Below are 19,261 nucleotides of genomic sequence, written 5' to 3' on the forward strand. Positions count from 1 at the left end.
CCCAATCTGGCCTGCTCTTCGATTCTGTTGTACCTTTGGATGTCCTCGTTTGCCTACAGTCCCTTTTTCGTGGACTGGACATCTTCCTTTTTCCGTCTCATATACTCCGCATCCCTCGAACCATCTTCCCCGCTTATTTACCTGGCTGCGAGGCATCGACTATCAGTATCAATCGCAACAGCAGTTCTCCGACTCCTCGGATCCTCCAGTCACCTTGGACATATAGCACTGAGGCCACGAGTATCAAACCTCCCGATTTGACGTCGCATGGTGCATTCGTTGGAGTGGGGGATCTTGCGAGATCTCCTGCGCTGACTCAGCATTCCTCGAACTGAGACAATCGATCAGGTGGAGATCTCAATAGTGAAAGATCCAGGAAATACCTTAACGATCAAGCCATGGCGTCCAATCCAGATCTCACCCCGCCGGGGAGCAGCACCTATACCTCGGATACAATGTACGTGGGGGATGGAACATGGGACATTACGCGCAATACTTTTCTCCTCCCCAACTTGATGGGACTCAACTTTGAGACGATGCGGTACAATGGTATGTTCTTGACGGTATATCATGACGGTAGCCATCTGCTGACGTGGTTCAGGCATGGGAAACCGCTTCCGAGAGATGGCAGGTTATCATGGGTTAATAGTAGCTCATGGCGTCATAGCAACGATCGTGTTCTTGGGCTTGGTTCCTGCAGCCATCTTAATCGTCCGGTATTACTCTCTGTTTGATCGGTACTGGGCATTCAAACTGCACGCATGGCTCCACGTCATGACGCTGTTGCTTACAACTGTCGTCTTTGTGTTGGGTTACTTTGCGGTCGGGCCCAAGCGAACGCTGACGAATCCACACCATGGAATTGGGCTTGCCATCTATGTTCTGGTCGTCTTCCAGGTCTTCTGGGGTTGGCTGATCCATAAATTGTCGAAAGGAATGAGGACGTATCGTGTGCCTCTGGCAATGATGGTATGTTATTCCCACGAATCCAGCCTTCCGCACGAGAAACTAAATTCCTTCCTCAGATCCATCATTGGATAGGTCGCGCGTGCGCGATTTTGGGAATCGTCCAAATTCCTCTTGGTTTGACCCTATATGGTTCCCCTAAATCCTTGTTCATCCTCTATTCTATCGGCGCGTTTAGCCTGCTCGCCATATTTTTCGTGCTGTCTTACGTGTACGACGGTGATGGACGTCACGTTGAATCCGATTACGACAGTCGTGGAAGTTACATCTCCGGGCCGTCGGTTGTCGATGACAGACGCCACAGCAGTCTGGGCCGTACAGCCGCCGCCGCCGCTGCAGGTGCAGGGTTGGCAGAGCTCTTCCGGCGCCGGTCGCGCAGCAAAACCCGAAGTTACGTCGAGGGCGACTCGACTATTTCTTATGTGGACGAGAAGTACTCTGAGGAGCCGCATCACAGTGGTTGGGGGAGACGATTGCTCCAGATTCTCGCCATCCTTTGCGGTGCAGCTCTGTTCAAGCGTCTATTCGACAGAAGGCTAGAACGGGAAAGTGACACCGAATCGGGACGTTACCGACCGGCCCATGCACGCAGTGACAGTCTGACTGATTATACCCTAAGCCGGGTAGAAGAAGGGCGTACTGCATCAGGTTACCACTCACCGAGCAGGCGTCCGAGTCGTGACTCTTTGGATTACGGCAGCGGCTACTACACTCAAACCTACACTCAAACCGACGAAGGCCGTGGCCGTGGCCAGCGAGACGGCATTTTTGGAGCAGGACCTTTTGCTGCTTTCAGGAACCTTTTCAGACGTCGCACGGAAGAGGAGGAGCAACGGCGCGTAGAGGAGATACGTCGTCGAGACATCGAGGAAGAAAGACTTGCAAGGGCAAACAGCAAGCGGAAGTACACGGGAGATGGGTTCTTCCCTCGAAGGGCAAGGCGTACAACCTCTGCTTTATCGACTGACATGACTCCAACGGATGTCACGCCCCATCCGCCTCGACCTGCCAGCCCTCCGCCAGGAGAATCTGTCGTTTCTGGCGAGCCTGTCGTTTCAGGGGGTGTCAATGATGCACCAGCTGCGGACGCACCACCCATTCCACCTGCACATGGTCATGAACCTGGTAGTGTAACTGCTACTGAGTTGGAAACTGCCGCCGGCGGAGCTGCCGCCGGAGCTGCTGCTGGAGCAGCAGCAGGCGCAGCCACAGAGTCCTCTGTAGGACGGCATCGCCGTCGCAGGAGTAGCAGCAGGTGGCGACGTGACGATGTGTCGTCGCCGTCAATGTCAGTCAAGGTGAAAATGCACAATGATGGCCGGCACGTCACTCTTCGAAGGCTCACTGAAGAAGAGGCGGCAGCCAGCCGGGAAGCGAGACGCAGAGAAAGGGAGAGAAGGGGCTCACGCCGCCGTGGCGGCAGCGTCAGCTCTTTGTCCGGCAACGAAGGAAGCTCCGATAGATGGCGCCGGGTCGAGGAAATGGAGCGTCGACAAGCGGAAGAGATTCAGCGACAACAAGAGGCTGCTGCAGCTGGGTCTGCTGCTGGGGCACCCAGTGGAGCTGCCAGTGGAATAACGGCGTCTGCACCGGGGACTCAACCAGTACCCAGCAACGCTTCTGTCCCTCCTCCTCCTCCGTCGAGCATGCCCTACGGGGCTGGCAGTATCACATCCCCTGGCACCTGGACCGGGACCGAAGCCAGCGCTGACTATGCCAGCAACCGACGGAGACGGCGAGCTGAGCGTGCTCAGGCGCGACAAGCAAGACAACAGCAACAACACAGCGTGGAATTCACCTGAGAGGGTGGCCTAATCAGCTGAGTTCTACGGGTTTACCACAAGACTCCTACTACTATTGTAAGCACATTGACACGAACATTCGAATGTCTCACGAAAATAATGGAAAACTGGCGGTGGCAACCTTCCTTTGGCTTGGCTTTTCCAGTATATTGGATCAAGGTATGGGCAGGTATGTTGATGAGCGGAATGAATGATTTTCTGTTTACGTATGTATGTACGTGCTTGATGAGTTATGCTTTCCTGGCGTCCTTGATTCATGATTTTGATTATTGATTTGTTCATTTTCCATGCATGCATGTCACTATGTTCTCGCTTCGTCTCATGCTTCATGTCTTGTTTTTCCTTAAATTATGTCGATGCGTTCTTTTCGTTTATCCTTTCTCAGTTATGCTCCCCATGTTTGCACGTGTCTTTTCTTTTTTTTTTTGTTCTTTCGGGTCATTTGGGTGGATGGATAAAAGAGGATCATCTCTGAGGTGTATCTATCTCCACGAGGGCAGTCTTTTTTTCATTCTTACGGAGTACTTTTATTGCGCTGTGTACAAAGTGTACAGAGTGTATTTGTATGAAGAAATTTCTCTCTATATCGCGATGAATTGAGCTGAAACATGCTATTATGATTAATCAATCAATCAATCACCCTTCTTATAAATTTTGGAGACAAACCAAGATCCGGTCCGGACCTTCAGAATGAGAAAGATATAGATATCTATAGTAGAGAAACCGGATCATCTTCACTATCGAACCTACGAAAAATACAAAAAAAATGCAACGTAGTGTATCTATGTATGCATGTAGCCCTCCGTCCATGCACCCTCCCGCCACGGAAAACAAGGGAGAGGGTGTTTGGTAATTGAAAGGCCTCTTTGGGACTGATCTCGGCACGAAAAAACATCCTTCAGCAGTCGGGCATGGGGAGTTTTGCCACGAAGCTGTACACACTTATGCCTGTTTCTTGAAAAAGAAAAGAAAGCGAAACAAGAAAGAAAGAGATTGGGAAAGGGAAGGGAGAGGATTGTCGCGAATTCGATCTATCGATCGATCGACGATTGACGATGACGATGCGGATCTATCACTGACTTTGTCACAGAGATGAGGAGAAACAAAAACTTCAATTATTAATGTTTCCTTTCTTTTGTCATTCTTTTTGCGTTCGACAACTGTCCGCGGACATGGTATCAGAGAAAAAAAAGAAACCCCTTTCCTTTTCCTTTTTTCCTTCTAGATCCCAGGCCGTTTGTTGTCGCGCAAAAAAAATACCAAAGTCAGGATCAGGTCAACCGTCATCCATCTCGGGAAAAAAGCTCGTCCCAGCAATTTTCCAAGTCGAATTGTTGTTAGGGAGCCCTAGGCTTAGGCCTATTTGACATCATGACACATCGCATCACAGCAATTTTTTTTTGTTTTATCGCCCACGATTTTCTTTTCAGAAGTAGTTTTCGAGTTTATGCGACCTCACGCTTGCCCTCCTTGCGCTCCTTCTGTACGAATCGTTAGTTCTGAACTACACATCCCGCGCGTGTGGTCGTCATCTCGTATGGTCTGCATGTATGTGTTCCTCTTCCGGGATTCAAACAAGATCAAACTTCACGTACCAGAGCCCTCATAGTGCCGTGCAGGGCGTGTCGGTGGTTCCGGCGGAACTTGGGGTCGACGCCCTTCAGCGAGGGGTAACGGTGCGTCTTAGGCCTCTTGATACTGTAGCACAAATCAGGGAATCAGTATGCTTGTCTTTCACCACAATGCAAATTAACTCGTCCATCGTAATCTTGCAAATCGAATGAAATCAAGCTGCAAGAGAGGATTGGCATCTGACGCACCCGTTCCGGTGATCCTTGCGGTTCCGGTGGTGCTGAGACGAGTTCTTCGACTCTGTAAAACGCGAAAAATGTCCAGTTAGTGCATCGTCCCAATAGCAGCAGTCGGATCCTCATGACGGTGAAAAGAATTCAGTAAGATGATACGTACTGGCCATCTTGACGGATGTGTCGCGATGTGAGAGATTGACGTTGAACTGGTGATGTCGGTCGCTGGAACTGGGATCAAGCAAGAAGTCTGTCGACTAAGGACGTCTCCGAAGGCGAGCCGGCTCGGCTAGGGCTCAGGGCTGCGTTTGTGTGGGATCTCGCTTAGGAGGGCGGCTGCCTCAGGCCCTCCAGCAGGTCGCTCCCGTCTTCAACCCTGAATACTCTGCGCCAGTCAAGCGCTGTGATCTAATTGCTGCCAGACAGTATTTAATAATCTCTAAAATCTTTTAAACGTCTTCATGGCTATTTCTACTTCATGATATTATCATTGACTTGCACTGGAAAAACTTCAAGAATAGGCCGGGCTTATTCGCTAAAATCACGTGATCTGAGATATTCTATTTCGATACTTGTACTGGCTGCATAGTCGATAGATATCTCTCCATGCTTGCCTGCAGTCAATATTAATTAATAGTAGGGAGTATTTCGGCACGTTTGCTTGGCTTGGCTGTCGTAGAGTATGATAATTGGCCGAGCGACTATGGTGCTTTTAGTAGAATATCGTGGTATTGATAGTCTGAAATATGTCTCCCCATTTCAAAAAAAATCTTTTTGAAATACAATATATTTCATTATTTGCATTGTCTGAATCAATCTACTCTAATTGCTGTGATAGTCCGTAGTAGAAGGCCGCATATTTGTTAGTTGCTTGTCGCAGTACTCTGTCTTAGTAGTACTCTGTACATACATGTGCTTGTCTTCAATCACGTGCCGCCAAGCCGCTCATCGGGCTAGGACGCTGCGGCATCCGACTTCGACCGTTCCTCAAACCAACTCAGCTTTTGAAGGATACCCCCTCTGCAACGCCTTCTCCTTCAACCCATTGCATCATGAGCTCTCTTCGGTTCGCTCGGGCTGCCCTCCGGGCACGCCCTGCTGCCCTGCGTGTGCCTCTCCAGCGCAGAGGCTACGCTGACGCCGTTTCCGACAAGATCAAGCTGTCCCTGTCCCTGCCTCACCAGGTATGACATCGACTCCAATTGTGGCCGGTCACCGCTGTTGAAGACAAGCAATGCTAACTAGAATGTGTTCTAGGCCATCTACAAGTCGACAGGCGTGTATGTTTGTGCCTGTGAATCCTGCAGCCCGTTGACGTTGTGCTGACCGCGTTCCTCTGCCGACAGTGTTCAGGTCAACATCCCTGCCGAGACCGGAGAGATGGGTGTCCTCGCAAACCACGTCCCATCCATCGAGCAGCTGAAGCCCGGCGTTGTTGAGATCATCGAGGAAAACGGTGGCAGCAAGAAGTTCTTCCGTACGTGACCCGACTCCGGATCAACGGAAATTGATGAAAATACCGGGAAGGCGATAATAGCCGGATGTTCGACTGACCATTGACTCGATTGGTAGTTTCTGGAGGCTTTGCCGTTGTCCAGCCCAACTCTGAGCTCAGCATCAACGCTGTTGAGGCCTTCCCTCTGGAGGACTTCTCCGCCGACGTGAGTACTCGTACCATGTACCATGTGTGACACAAAAGCGTTGGACAGATTGCTAAATGTGTTTTTTCTGGTGCAATAGGCCGTGAGGGCGCAGATCGCCGAGGCTCAGAAGATTGCCAACGGCAGCGGTAGCGAGCAGGACATTGCTGAGGCCAAGATCGAGCTTGAGGTATGTTTTCCCTGTCATCAATAAAATATGGGCCCATTGGCCTTTCTGTCTTTGGTTCCGGCGAGTGTTGGATGCTGACTGCGCAATTCTAGGTGTTGGAGACTCTGCAGGCCGCTCTGAAATAGATTATCTCATGTAAATATCCACATACCGACTCACAGCAACATGTAGAATTACAATTCATTGAAGTCTTTCTCTTCTTCGAACAACCCATGCTCTCTTCGTACGTTTGTACTTGACTAAGCGTGCGCAACAGTTCTTTGGTTTTATCACCTTGTATGATTTAAATGAATTCCACTGAGTGAAAGGGTTTTTTTCCCCCACGCTCTTACCACTTATACTTTTTACATTTTTTCCCCCTTTTTATCACTGAAACAGCTGATCATCGACCTCATATCCTCCAAACAACCAACCGCTTATCAAACCCACCACTGACGACCCATTCTTCCTTCTTATTATCTTCCTTGCCCTCGCTACTGGAACCGGAATCGGCACTGCAACTGACCCATCCCGCCCAGATACTGCGCACTTTACTGCCCGCCTCGTGGCCGTCCTTAAGCATGGCAACCACCTTCCCCGTCTTGGCCTCGATGCCTCGGATCACGCCGTCGTCGCCGTTGACCCAGAGACCGGACCCGTCTGGTCGCCAGACTACCTGTGGCGTCGAGTAGGCGGTTTGTGGCGCGAACGTGTTGGCCTGGATGACGATGGCTGCGTCTTCGCGGTTCTGAAGGGACAGGGCCGCGAGTGCCTGTGAGAGATGGGTCTCTTGTGTCGATGATGACGATGACGATGCTGCGGGCTCAGCTGTCGCAGTAGCGGTAGCAGCAGCGGTGTTGTCGACGCTATCTGACGACGGGAACAACAATCGCACGATCATGACCTTCATGTGCGGAAGAGTCGACAGCGCGACGGCCAGGAGACCGGGATCATGCGGGCTCGGGGCCATGCACGAAGGCGAAAAGGCGATCCACGCGTTGGAGTGCGGTGCGAGGTTCTGTTTGCCTCTCAGCACGCATTCGCACTGCTGCTGCTGTTGCTGCTGCTGATTCTCTTCGCTTGACCGCAATGGCTCCAGCGCATAGTAGTAGATGTATGTCGAATCGTGGCGTGAGACGAGGAGCATCAGCTCTCTTGAGTCTGGGTTGCGCACGATCAGAATCGATTCCGGGTTTGTGGGGAGCTTGATCGTTGCTACTGGTTGGCCGATTGTCGTTGGAGACGATGACGATAAAGTCATACGGTAGATCAGAACTTTGGCGTCCCAGCCCGCAGTGACGATCCAAACTCGATCGTCTTCGTCTTCGTCTTCATAGGCCACCACCTTGACGGCGTACTTGCTGTGGTCTTTTCTCCGATCCAGCACTTCGGCATTCTTGATCAGCAGGAGCTGTCCAGACATGCTCGTCGCGAGCTGGTATCTTCCTCCTCGGATGGAGACATAGGACAAGATGGGAGAGTCGGAAAGTCCCGACAGCGATGCAACAACTTGATTGCTCCGGCCGACGTCGAAGAGATTCAAGCTCTTGTCTGCTGCGGTGGCGACGAGATACGATCCAACATCATCCTGCTCTTCCTGCTGCTGCCATGGCTCAACGGACACGGAGAGCAGATTCGATGAGCCGGGGGTATCGACGAGGGTCGGTTTCGATGGCGCTTTATATATACGTCAGTAGGACTCATAAGTACAGTAGACACAGAGTAGTAAAGTTGGCAAACAAATAGGACTACATCGAAGAAGATAATGAAAGGCAACATTAAATATCGATACAAACATCACCCAGGTCGTGGGATATCAGCGAAGAAAACATCCATCTTAAAAAAAATCCCCTTATCATCCAAGCAAGATAAAAATCGCAAAAAGGCAAAACAGCTCATCGCTACACCATTTCATTCAATTCAACAGTGCAAATACCACTCATTCGCTGATTCGTTCATTAATCAGATTCAAACACGCGTATACTGCAATCATGCCAATGATACACAACATATTATATGTATATATATAACATAACATATATATACATGATCTAGATCAATGTAGAGCTATATAGGCGTAGTAAATAATACTCACCAGGAACGCTCCACCTGTCCCTCTTCCTTCCATCATCGTCATCATCATCACCATACCGCTCAAACCTCAAACTCTGATCAAACGTCTTCTTCTCCTGGATTACGCCCTCGAGCGTCCAGTCGTCGTACTCATATCTGCCTCCTCGTCCGTTCTGCTCTGTGCTCGCGCTCCCCGCATCAGGCGGAAGACCCGCTTCTCGAATGAAGGTTTCTAGAGTGGCGGCATAGTTGTTGTAGCGGAGGAAGCGGGCAACGAGGAGGCTGGCTAGGGGGATGGAAGAAGAAGATGATGATGACGAGCCGCCATTTGTAGATTGAGGCATTGTCATTATTATTAAGGAGGTGGTTATTATGATGACTATTATTATTCCAGTATACAAATGGATGTAGATTATTGTCCAGGAATAGGAAGCGTAATGAATGGTGATTGGTGAGTGGAGACGTCACGTGGAAACTATTCAGCGAGCTACCTGATGCCAGTTATAATAATATCAATCAAATAAAAACCAAAATAGAGATAGAGTTCAGGAGATTTCCGGGTATCTCGCGATGGTAATCAGATATACGACAGGAATTCATGAATTTGCAGTTCATTCCATAGCCATAAAAGACATATCTAAACGCCATGATCACTGTACCCATAAACCATGCCAAAAGTTCCCCCAATTCAATAGTTGTAGATAGAGGATGGTGAAATACCTCTCATTCCAGACTTTCTGTCGCTCCACCTCAAGAAAACATATCCTCCGCCTTGCGTCGCCGCCCTCCTCTACCTTCTAATTTGTCCGAGAACAGCTCCTTGCCTGCATTTGGATTATACTTTGACGGGAAAAGCTCCCTCACTGAAGCACTCGCGCTCCCCTTGATGGAGATCCCGTTCGCGGATCCGCGAATCGATATTCCTTGACCATTCGACGCCGCGCCTCGAATACTGATCCCCGAAGCCTCCCCAGACTCTCCGACGTCAGCCCGATCTCGAGCTCCATCCATTAGCGACACATGAATCCGCTTGGAGAAGAGATCCGCCGTCTCATCAGCCGCATCAAATGCATCCGATCGCCGATGGTTACTAGAGGTCTTGTTGGGGAACAGCTCTTTCTTCAGATAGCTGTCGACGGTTTTGTTCGGGAAGAGCTCCCGTTTCTGAGAATCTCCGTCTCCCGACAATTTCGACGGGAAAAGTTCTTTTCCTTCATTCGCGCGGCTGCTGCCTAGCTGAGGGGATCGCTCCCGGAATCGTCGGCGAGAGTCCTGCCGCTCGTCGTCGCTCCTCCGCATGCCATTCAGATCATTCCGGCCTGGAGAAGCACTGCGATCGCGCAGCCGCCCCGGCTCGGGCCCATGGTCAGGAAACAATTCCTTCTGCCTACCTCGCCTGGGCCGATGACGACCTTCTGCATCGGAGAAGTCCTCGCTCGAACCACCACGACGGCGATCACTACCATCCATGTCATCATACATGTTCGCAGCAAACGATTCATCTCGCCGTCGGCGACGGTGTTCGCGTTCGTCAAACCGGCGACGTCTGTAATCCCCATTGCTGTCGTCGCGTCGGGCTTGTCGCCTCCTCTCCGCCAGCTGGCGTCGCAGTTTCTCTCGGGGATCATGCTCTGGGTGCAACAGATAAAATCGACTGGCTTCGTGTGCGCGGGGCTTCTTGCGATCTGTTTTCACGGCAGATCGCACTTGGAGAACAGATTCCGGATGGGTGGATAAGGACTTGGCTGTGCGCAGCCGCAACGACGGAAAGGACGAGACATCTTCTTCACCCAGCTGGGAGAACGCCTTCAGAGCTTGTAATCCCACTTCTTCCGAGGAATAGACAAAGTTTGCGGACGTGTCGTCGATCCACTCGATGCGAGTCGGCTCCTCGACGGGGAAATGCTCCGCAGCGAATCGTTTGAGGTCATCCGTCGTCAACTCGTCCACGCCTCGGATATGAACCTTTTCATATTGCGCCTCTGCAGTGAGAGGATCGACGGTGCCGTCCTGAGGAGCGGCGGTTGGTTCGAGGGTTTCCTGCTCCTCACGGTTAAAGACGGATCACGCGAGGTTGAGGTCGGCGGAACTCACGGTTTCGACGGTTTCTGGTTCCGGGATGGGACCCAGGTCGATGTCCATATCAATGTCCATCGAGCCATCTACGGCACTAGGAGGAGGATTTGCATCGTTGGATGGTTGAGGCTGTAGAGAGGGTTGTTGAAGACTCGCCACCTCCATGGTGGGCGCACTTCCGATGTAAGACGAAATCAAAACCAAAAGCTAAAAAGTCATCAATGTGATAGAAAGATAAGCCAATTGTCGTAATAATAATAGGATAAAAGAGGGGAAGATGGTCTGCCAGAAGACTGTTTGTTGCAGTCAACAACAGCAAGCTGACCGAGAGTTGACCTGCAGCTGCCGAGTTTCGTGGCCCCGATTAGGAAAAGCGCGGTCTCGGGTGGAGGGGGGCGGCAGTTGCTTTGCCTTCAATTTTACTCGATTGGGTATGATAACAATGGTCATCCAAGGCGATTGTCCTTAGCTCAGTCTGATGTTTAGCTTGTCTGGTTGCTAGTCACTTTCACCGTTGCTTTACCATCACATATCTTTCAGTTATGAGATGTGACTCAACAATGATTTTTGACCTCTGCCTTCACCAAGTGAAGTGAAGGTTACCGCTGGTTTAGAAAAAATATAACGGATAAATATAATTCGAGACCTAGCTTAAGCAGCAGTCCTCATGCTGGCTGAATAGGTCGAATGCTGAATACGACATTCAACCTCACGATATCCACCATGCTCTTATTGAGAGTGCAATACCATCATCAGGTTCGTGCAACAAGCATTTCGTATCTCTCAAACTGCCGCAAAGTTACAGCCGTTTGCTTCTTTGCATGGTCCAAGGGAACAGGATGAGGCTGAATCGGAAATAGCACTTGCCTAAAGAACGGATTTAGTGAGGAGGCTGCATAGCAGCGAGCAGTCGTCATGTCACTAGCGAGCTAGCAAAGCCACCAACCAACAGCCAACAGCCAACAGCAACATTCAACAGCCATAAAGAGCTCAAGCGGGGAATTCGCATTCATAACGGCCAACTTCCATCGATCGAACTATAGACCACGCCCCTCTGCGCTATGTCTGCAACCGCCAGCCATGCCGTGGTGATCTGCCACGGCTCCTATCACACTCCTGCGCTATTTGGGCCTTTGCCCAGGCCTTGAAGGCACGGAATCGATGCCCGCTGCCAGCAGCGCCCGTCCTGTGACCTCAGCAAACTCGATGTCGGCGAGTCAAGTTGACCAATGACGCCTATTCTGCCCTGCCCTGCGCCTACTTGGTGCTCGAGCACGACCAGACGCTGCCAAAGGAGTATCATGAGGCCATGGCGGCCCTGCAGAGCCAGAGAAACCGCCGGCCGTTCACCATGTACAGCGCCCCCACGGGGCACTCGCCGCATCTCAGCTGGACGGATGGGCTTGTCACAAAGCTAGAAGAGTTTGCAGGCAAGATCCTGGCATGAGGAGATTGTCCGCCACAAGATATGTAGATTTGGTGTCCAAATCGCATTTCCAATTATTTGAGTGTCCTCCCAGTAGACCAGGATTGATCCTAGCTAGCAAACAGGACATGCGCTGATCTGTGGAGGATGGTGATTATTCAATCTAGGCCGATTGCAATTGGACTAAACAAGTTGTGCTGGGGGCCTGACTTGCAGCTGAAGGCGCATGGCATGAAGCACTATGACGCTGTGGCGCTATATCCAGCACTAATCCTAACGGCCGAGCAGATCCTGAGAGGCGTCGCCCAGTCAGAATGGACCTGGATTTCCGCCTCTAAAAGAGTAATAGTTTGATAGCAAGGCATTGACTGGTCGGAGCAGATCGGGCGTGCCTAAGAAGCAGGAGCTGGAAATGGCAAACGAAATAGCAATAACACAGGACCATTTTCAAGAAAGGAACGAAGGACGGTTCTGAATAAGCGAGACTTGTTGTAGGTGATAAATTACTGATATTGGATTACCTGCAGGTTACCTTCAGATGGTGTATGTATGTATCTATACGAAGCAATTTCGACCTCGTTCTCAGTCTAGACTTTTCAAAAAATGAGGGGGGATAAGACAGTAATATTGCAAAATAAAGGTAACGCGAACACAGTGGGCGTGGAAATAGAAACAGAACGAGGAATTGGAGAGCAGAGCAGACGATTTGGGCAATCTATCTCCTTCAAGGCCTGGCATATATATATGGCAATCCACTTGCTGCGTTTTGATGAAATTGTCCCTTGAACGACCTGCAGGTAAGGCTATAAGCTAGCAGCTTTCTGTACGAAAAGCAACTATTTCAAGCAGAATTCTCGACTATTATAGGGCTTTCGGATTGAGAAATCAAAGAAGAAGGTTACTGCAGATGTAAATATTCGTTTTGCGAATGTCAAAAGCAGCAGAATCCAGCAGCATTAGAAACAGGAATACAGTCTCTACTACTACGTGCATTGCAGGCTAATTAAGCGGCGCTGTATATATAGTCAGCCTCAAAAAAATAGAATGTGAGGTTGTCATCTCTTTCATCTCCCACTTCCTATTAATATTACCGTTAGAGTTTATAGTAATATACAAAGCAGTGAGTTCTTCTTAATTTGGGCTGCAAAAATCATCGAGATAGATATGATATCTTATCTCCTAGAATTGACGTTGATCATTGATTCTTTATACTTGAACGAACATCATTGTATGTAATGCAGTCGCCTAGAAAGAAAATCAAGTCTCGTATGGTTGCTAAGGATGGATTCAATGTTTCCACTACCATCCAAGCTCATTCGTTTCTCGAAAAAAAAAAAGACATGTACATGTACTGTACATACGAAGCCAGTGAGTGAGATAGATCCAGTGAGAGTCTGTCCAGACTTCATTTTCGGGTGTTGTAAAAAAAAAAAGTCAGGTTAGGAGAATATAGCAGAAAAATCTTTAGATTCCGGTAGCGTTAGCGATTTATAACCTCAGTAATCAATATTATTGTTACCTACTTGCGATTCTCTTGCGGTGCCTGAATTCTTCCTCGCTTGGGAAAGAATCTGGCAATTCAGACAGATCAGATCAGATCAGATCATTTCTAGGTCAATCCCACACTGCTGCTATCATGTCATCCATATTCCAGAATCCAGATACATAAGGAACTGCACAACCCCTCTTCAGTCGGAGTTGAACGCTACTATTGTACTGTACATAGTTTATGGCTGGCATATTATCAGTCACGAAGAATACGATACGCCTTTACCACAGCTAGAACGGACCTAATCAGCCAGTCCAGTGCTAATTAATTGTGCATATCTTCTCATTCACTTTAATCTACAATATTGACGATGGCCTGTGGTTGAGAAAAACGCATAGAGTGTGAAGAGAATGCATAGGATTCCATCACCAGGACCAGCATTCAACAGTCTAATTGACCTCTGTAGATAAATAAGTAGGTAAGTAAATAGAAAACAGTCCAAACAGCAGAGAAAAAGTGCTAATCACAGTCGTGATAGGGGAAAAGTCCCTCTTCTGTTTATTTATTTTTTTAATAACATATGGTAGCGGTGGCAGTAGCTAGTGCATATGCATAGTAAGTATGTATGCGCGATAGTTCAATTTTAAATTCAACTTCATTTCCCGTCTGAAAAAAAAAGAAACACTCCATAGATTAATAAAGGGTTAGAAAAAAGAGAGGGGGGAAAGGAGCGAAAGAGAAATAAATATATAATAACCCAGACGACAACAGACGACCACAGTAAAGATGAGAATATTATATTACAATTTACAGTGAGTAGACTGATTCATTCATTTATCCAGAATGGAGACAAACAAACAAAACAATAAACAATGAATAATAAATACATATACATATGTAGTCTGCACGCAGTAAATGAATAAACAACATTGACAGGAAAAGTAAAATAAGAAAATTATTTTTTTTTACTAGAGAGAGAAACGAGCTGGACTGGATGCATAAAAACTTTGCTCCAAAACAAAGTGTCGAAGGAGTGCCTACAGCTGCAAATATATATATATATATTTCGACCTCAGATACAACTGAGTAACATTACTTAGTCGAAGACGGAAAATGTCACTTTTCTTAAATTATTCTAAAAAAGAAGAATTTAGTTTCTTCCTCTGAATGAAATTTCAATAAAATATATTTTATTTTATTCATTTAGTACCTATAGAGAGTATAAGAGCTAGCTGAGCTAAGGTCTACGCTTAAAGAAATCGACTACTATGGAGTTTAACTATTACAACACAACTGTCATAGGTACTGTACATGTAAGAAAGTAAGTGAGTGAGTGAGAAAGAAAGAAAGAAAGAAAGCAGGTTTAGTTTTCAGGATCATCCATCCTATCCATCTCATCCACCCCATCTAACAGTGAACAGGGTAATGTTGCTGGTACCGGGTCCTGGTGCTAATAGTGACCGCGCATCACAAAACAGAGAATTACTTATTAGCGAATTGTTGGGCAAACAAACAATGTTACTCCGTATGTTGAGGAAATAATTAAATAATAATAATTATCATTATTAAATAATAATAAAAATTGTTGAGTCAACCAACACCCAAATTCATAAATCATGAATCAATCAATTCCCCCAGCGAGAGTAGTGAAGCAAAGCCAAGCCAAGCCAAACCACAGGCCAGACCAGGCCCCAAGTCACAGGCTAAGTCACACTCACAGACCAAGACCAAGCAAGGCCAGTCAGTCGAGATTAAAATAGCTATTATTACTCCGTGCTGGGCGTACTCCATACTCTGTACTCCAGACGGAAAATAATCCGTATGGGTTATGCATACAGCATAGCATAGCATAGCATAACTACTGCGTGACAGCTGGCAGCCTGGCAGGTCCTATCGTCGTCGTCATCAGCCTATATACTATTCTCTGCACAGTATGCAGCGGATGCACAGTTCAACTGAAGTAAATAAACATAACAATAATAACTCTGTACGGAGGATTTTATTTTATTTTATTATTATTATTCATTATTATTATTTTGTGTGTCAAGTTTTTGAAACTTCCTTCACAAGTTGGCTGTAGTAGTTAGTGTTACTAGTGTGGGCTTTGTGGCTGATCCCCCACGTGGCCACTGGAACCCCGAAGTGCTTCGGGGTTTACTCCGTATTTTTATTACAAGTCATCACAAACTTTACAAACTTATGGGGATTGGGGGAGGCTCTGGGGATGAACTAATACGGAGTACTCCGTAATATAGTGATAATATTATTTTAAGGGGGAATAGACTGGATTCTCCTTGTGCACTGTGCACTGTGCACGGGGCAAGGAGGATCATTTATTACAGAGGACTCAGTACTCCGCCTCCGTCGGACGTAATCCGTCCTCCATACTCCATACAGATAGTAAGAATATTTTAGACTACATGCTATCAGCTAGTCAAGCTCTACGGCGTTCGGCGAATATTCTATGTAAGACCTAAATCCTTAGATATCAATAGTATACCCAGACTTTACCGGGAGAAGAAGTCGCATACTAATATAGCGTACTCCGCAGTCACTTAGCGTCTAAATCCATCTACTCCGTACTCCATACTCCATACGTAATGATATTCCTGTCAAACTTGAGCCGCAGGCGGCGGTGTCATGTTATGTCATGTCATGCTGGCATGACGTCGGACCGGCCAATTCTTCTCCGTCTGAATGGCTTGTTTCACGCCAGCACTAGCCACTAGCCGTTGCTCTCTTATCCTCCGTGAGCAATGATAAGCACACCGAAGGTGGTGTGAAACGACCAATTAATACCAATTAATGAGCAGTCGAGGATTTGTAAGTCGTCGCACGGACATGCCGTAGAGAGAACGTTGTCCTGCTGGGGAATTATCCGATTTAGAGTAGAGTACTCCGTATGGAGTACTCCGTACAGAGTACTCTGCGGAGGTATAGTGATGTGCATGCAGAATGTATCTTTTTTCCATCCGCAGACAACCTTAACGCAAAAAAAGTTGACCAATCAACGTGCGTAAATTTCGCGATATAGCGCCAAATCAGGAAACCAGGGGCCTGAGCACGAATGGGGCTCCATGACTAAGCCTCCCGCAGATCGGATAAACGGCCGTCGTCAAGCGGCCGCTGACAGGCCTGCGCGGACGTGTCTGCGGGTACGCTAGCCCCCTTCAGGACTAGCGGCATCGCGACCGAGATCCTCCGACGGTCAGCCTCCGTCGGCCCTCCGATGCTACCGACGCATGCTCTGATTGGCCAGCCCGGAAAATACCCCTGTCAGCACTAGCGACCTCGATAGCCCCCTGTCCGGCGCCTTGACCCAGGCGGTCGTTCACGGCCCACTCGCAGTTATTACGTGCAGAAGCGTGCCTGGGGAAATCTCTGCCACTCGGGGATCATCCCCCTCCCATCCAGTCTGGATATCGATTCTTCATCTTTTTCCCTTTTCATCCAGGTCCAGAAATTGTGGCAGATGGACGCGGTGCCTACGAATTGCATTCTGCTAGACCAGCATCGAGGAAATTTCTCGTTGAATTTCTCGTTGCCGTCCATACACTAAGAACGGCAAGTCGAGGACTCAGCCACAGCCCCGGGTACCGGTACCGATGTGCTGGCACGCGAGACGATGTCTTAGGCCGAAAGCCTGCAGGCCTAAGGTTGCGCAACGTTCCGGTCGATCAGGTTAGGGTCGTTGAACCGTGGCCCGTGGGAAATTCCATCCCATTGTCGCGGCGCGGCGTTGCCCCACAGCGCTAACGGGCATGAATGACAAATACCTGCCTGGACGCTATGCCGCTTCGGACCTCATGAGACGAGCCTGCTCGCTTCGCATCAGACGAGTTGTTAGATCTCCGACACCCTGGTCCAAGCACAAAAGCTGCTGCTGCTGCTCGCTGTCGTCCACCCGTCATGTAGGATCCCTGTCCTAATTTTGTTGCTCGCATTGTGCTTCCTGCCTTGTCATAGCCAGGGGAAGAAATGAAGACTCGGGCATCGAAACCGGAACGGTCTGGTTGGCGGCCCCAATTGCCTCTCAAGTTCGAAGACATAGTATCGTACAAGTCCCGTTTTATGTCTTGCAGTAGATCACAATTCCAGTAATCAGAGACGCAAGCGTCCTTCTGGACGCAATATCAACATGTCCAATTTTGGGCTGACCAACTTTCAAAACAATCACCTGCATGATTGACCACACAACGCGCCCTCTTACTCGCGCAATCGGCGATCTGTGCGCGTCATGTAACGATTGCTCGAAGAGATGCAAGTCATAGAACAATCATAGTGTGAGCCTGTGACTAAGAACTGTCAAGCACGGAGTGAGAAACCAACACGATACTTGGTCTCTCGCAAACGTCGGAAAATCGGAGGGAGAACAGACCTTCGGCCCCTTGTGGGGGGGGCGAAAAAGCCCGCCACAGGGCAACTTTCCTCATCGTCCTGATACTCCGTACTCCTGCTCCGAATTGTATGATCGTAGTTATTATGCACCGGTTCCGGCTGTCCATCACAGTTAAGCTTGGTATAGGGCGGGGTACGGAGGATATACACCCGCACGTCCTACTTCGATCATGGAGTTCTGTGTAACCGGTAGCATATTAGTCCATAAAGAAGAGAGGTGGGAATTGTATGTGTCCATTGCGGCGCTGTCATGGTCATTCATTCGGTTCAGGGTCCGGGCGCTAGCAATGAATGGCGAATCCTTTCGCCGTTGTGTTCCTCCTCATTCCGGAAATCCTCAACGGTTTTTTTTCCCCTCTGCGAGGAAGGTGCGGCTTCTCCCTGGCGGCTTCCATTCCATGGGCGAGTCGACCGTTTGCTTGAGCTGTCCCAGGGATTTCAATCCGCAGGAGCCAATCCTGGTCCTTCCTGGCGAGGGCGTTGCTGCACCGGTCCGCCTCTTGGATCTGGAACGGGCGAATCGCCGCCTCCGTGTCTGCATTGTTCTCGTCAGCTTTCAGAGAGGCGTAATTGCCCGTTCGCATAATACTGGCCTAGATGCCCTGTAGGGAGCCGCCTTCAGGCCGGGCGTTATTTCGTCGTTGTGCCACGACCGGTTGGGTTCCACCCGATACTGGTCGAGTCGTATCCGATGGCCGTACGTGGACAGTATAGTTCCAGGCGAGCAGCACTAACATGAAAGCTGCTGGAGGAGAGAGGACAGCAAAGGGGCGGTCAAAACTCTGATGTTTAACCCCCTGCTGGAAGAGCCAGAAGCAATAATATATTGGCCCAGCGACATGGCCTGGGCCCGGTCCCCGACCTTGCTTCATCCTCGTGACGTGGCTGCGGTCGGATTGGGCTGCCGCAACGGACGCCAAGGCAGAATACGACGTACTAGAAATGGAAACTCATATCCAGCACCTACTAAGCTCTTGGGTCTGGTAGATTGGAAAACGGCTATGGATGGGTATTATCAAACAAAAGAACCAACAAAAAAAATGACCATGTCCTCATTCATTTCCCATCCACTGTAAAACAATAGAACAAAAGAAAAAAAAATTTCCTGGGCTGCTGGCGCCCATGGTCCAATGTACATACAGTAATACATATTATGAAACAAGAATAATATGAGGAGAAAAGGAAAAGGGAAGGATCGTAAAGCCAATTCCCACGCCAAAGATGCTTCGCAGACGAAATTTTTTAATCTGCGCGCCCAAATCCAGATCCCAATCCCAAATTCGCCAGACGCTAGAAATGTAGAAAGGTCCTTCCAGTTCATGATCATCCCAACTGTACAAAAAACCAAGTCCGGGTATCGCTCAAAGGGGAAAAAAAATACAAATGAAAAGGGCCTGATGGTGAAAAGTGCTTTCCA

General features: G+C 48.8%; 4 protein-coding genes across 4 annotated transcripts; 3 read left to right on the forward strand and 1 right to left on the reverse strand.

The window, feature by feature from the left end:
- Window positions 1–398: 398 nt before the first annotated feature.
- T310_3099 (uncharacterized protein) lies at window positions 399–2,768 on the forward strand (the record flags this gene model as incomplete). Its single annotated transcript, XM_013474040.1, has 3 exons — window positions 399–549; window positions 602–969; window positions 1,026–2,768. 3 exons carry the CDS (start codon window positions 399–401, stop codon window positions 2,766–2,768), a joined length of 2,262 nt encoding a protein of 753 aa, XP_013329494.1.
- Window positions 2,769–5,625: 2,857 nt separating this feature from the next.
- T310_3100 (H(+)-transporting two-sector ATPase) lies at window positions 5,626–6,528 on the forward strand (the record flags this gene model as incomplete). Its single annotated transcript, XM_013474041.1, has 6 exons — window positions 5,626–5,757; window positions 5,831–5,853; window positions 5,920–6,050; window positions 6,146–6,234; window positions 6,314–6,403; window positions 6,496–6,528. The coding sequence occupies 6 exons, from the start codon at window positions 5,626–5,628 to the stop codon at window positions 6,526–6,528; spliced, it is 498 nt and encodes a 165-aa protein (XP_013329495.1).
- A 266-nt stretch (window positions 6,529–6,794) lies between these two features.
- T310_3101 (uncharacterized protein) lies at window positions 6,795–10,696 on the reverse strand (the record flags this gene model as incomplete). The annotated part of the gene is made up of 4 exons (XM_013474042.1): window positions 6,795–8,059; window positions 8,478–8,834; window positions 9,250–10,495; window positions 10,550–10,696. 4 exons carry the CDS (start codon window positions 10,694–10,696, stop codon window positions 6,795–6,797), a joined length of 3,015 nt encoding a protein of 1,004 aa, XP_013329496.1.
- A 4,018-nt stretch (window positions 10,697–14,714) lies between these two features.
- T310_3102 (uncharacterized protein) lies at window positions 14,715–15,980 on the forward strand (the record flags this gene model as incomplete). The annotated part of the gene is made up of 6 exons (XM_013474043.1): window positions 14,715–14,767; window positions 14,868–14,971; window positions 15,326–15,377; window positions 15,729–15,846; window positions 15,877–15,912; window positions 15,942–15,980. The coding sequence occupies 6 exons, from the start codon at window positions 14,715–14,717 to the stop codon at window positions 15,978–15,980; spliced, it is 402 nt and encodes a 133-aa protein (XP_013329497.1).
- Between the last annotated feature and the right edge of the window lie 3,281 nt (window positions 15,981–19,261).

Source organism: Rasamsonia emersonii, assembly GCF_000968595.1.
Source record: "Rasamsonia emersonii CBS 393.64 chromosome Unknown ctg1118621760050, whole genome shotgun sequence".
Lineage (NCBI taxonomy): Eukaryota > Fungi > Ascomycota > Eurotiomycetes > Eurotiales > Trichocomaceae > Rasamsonia > Rasamsonia emersonii.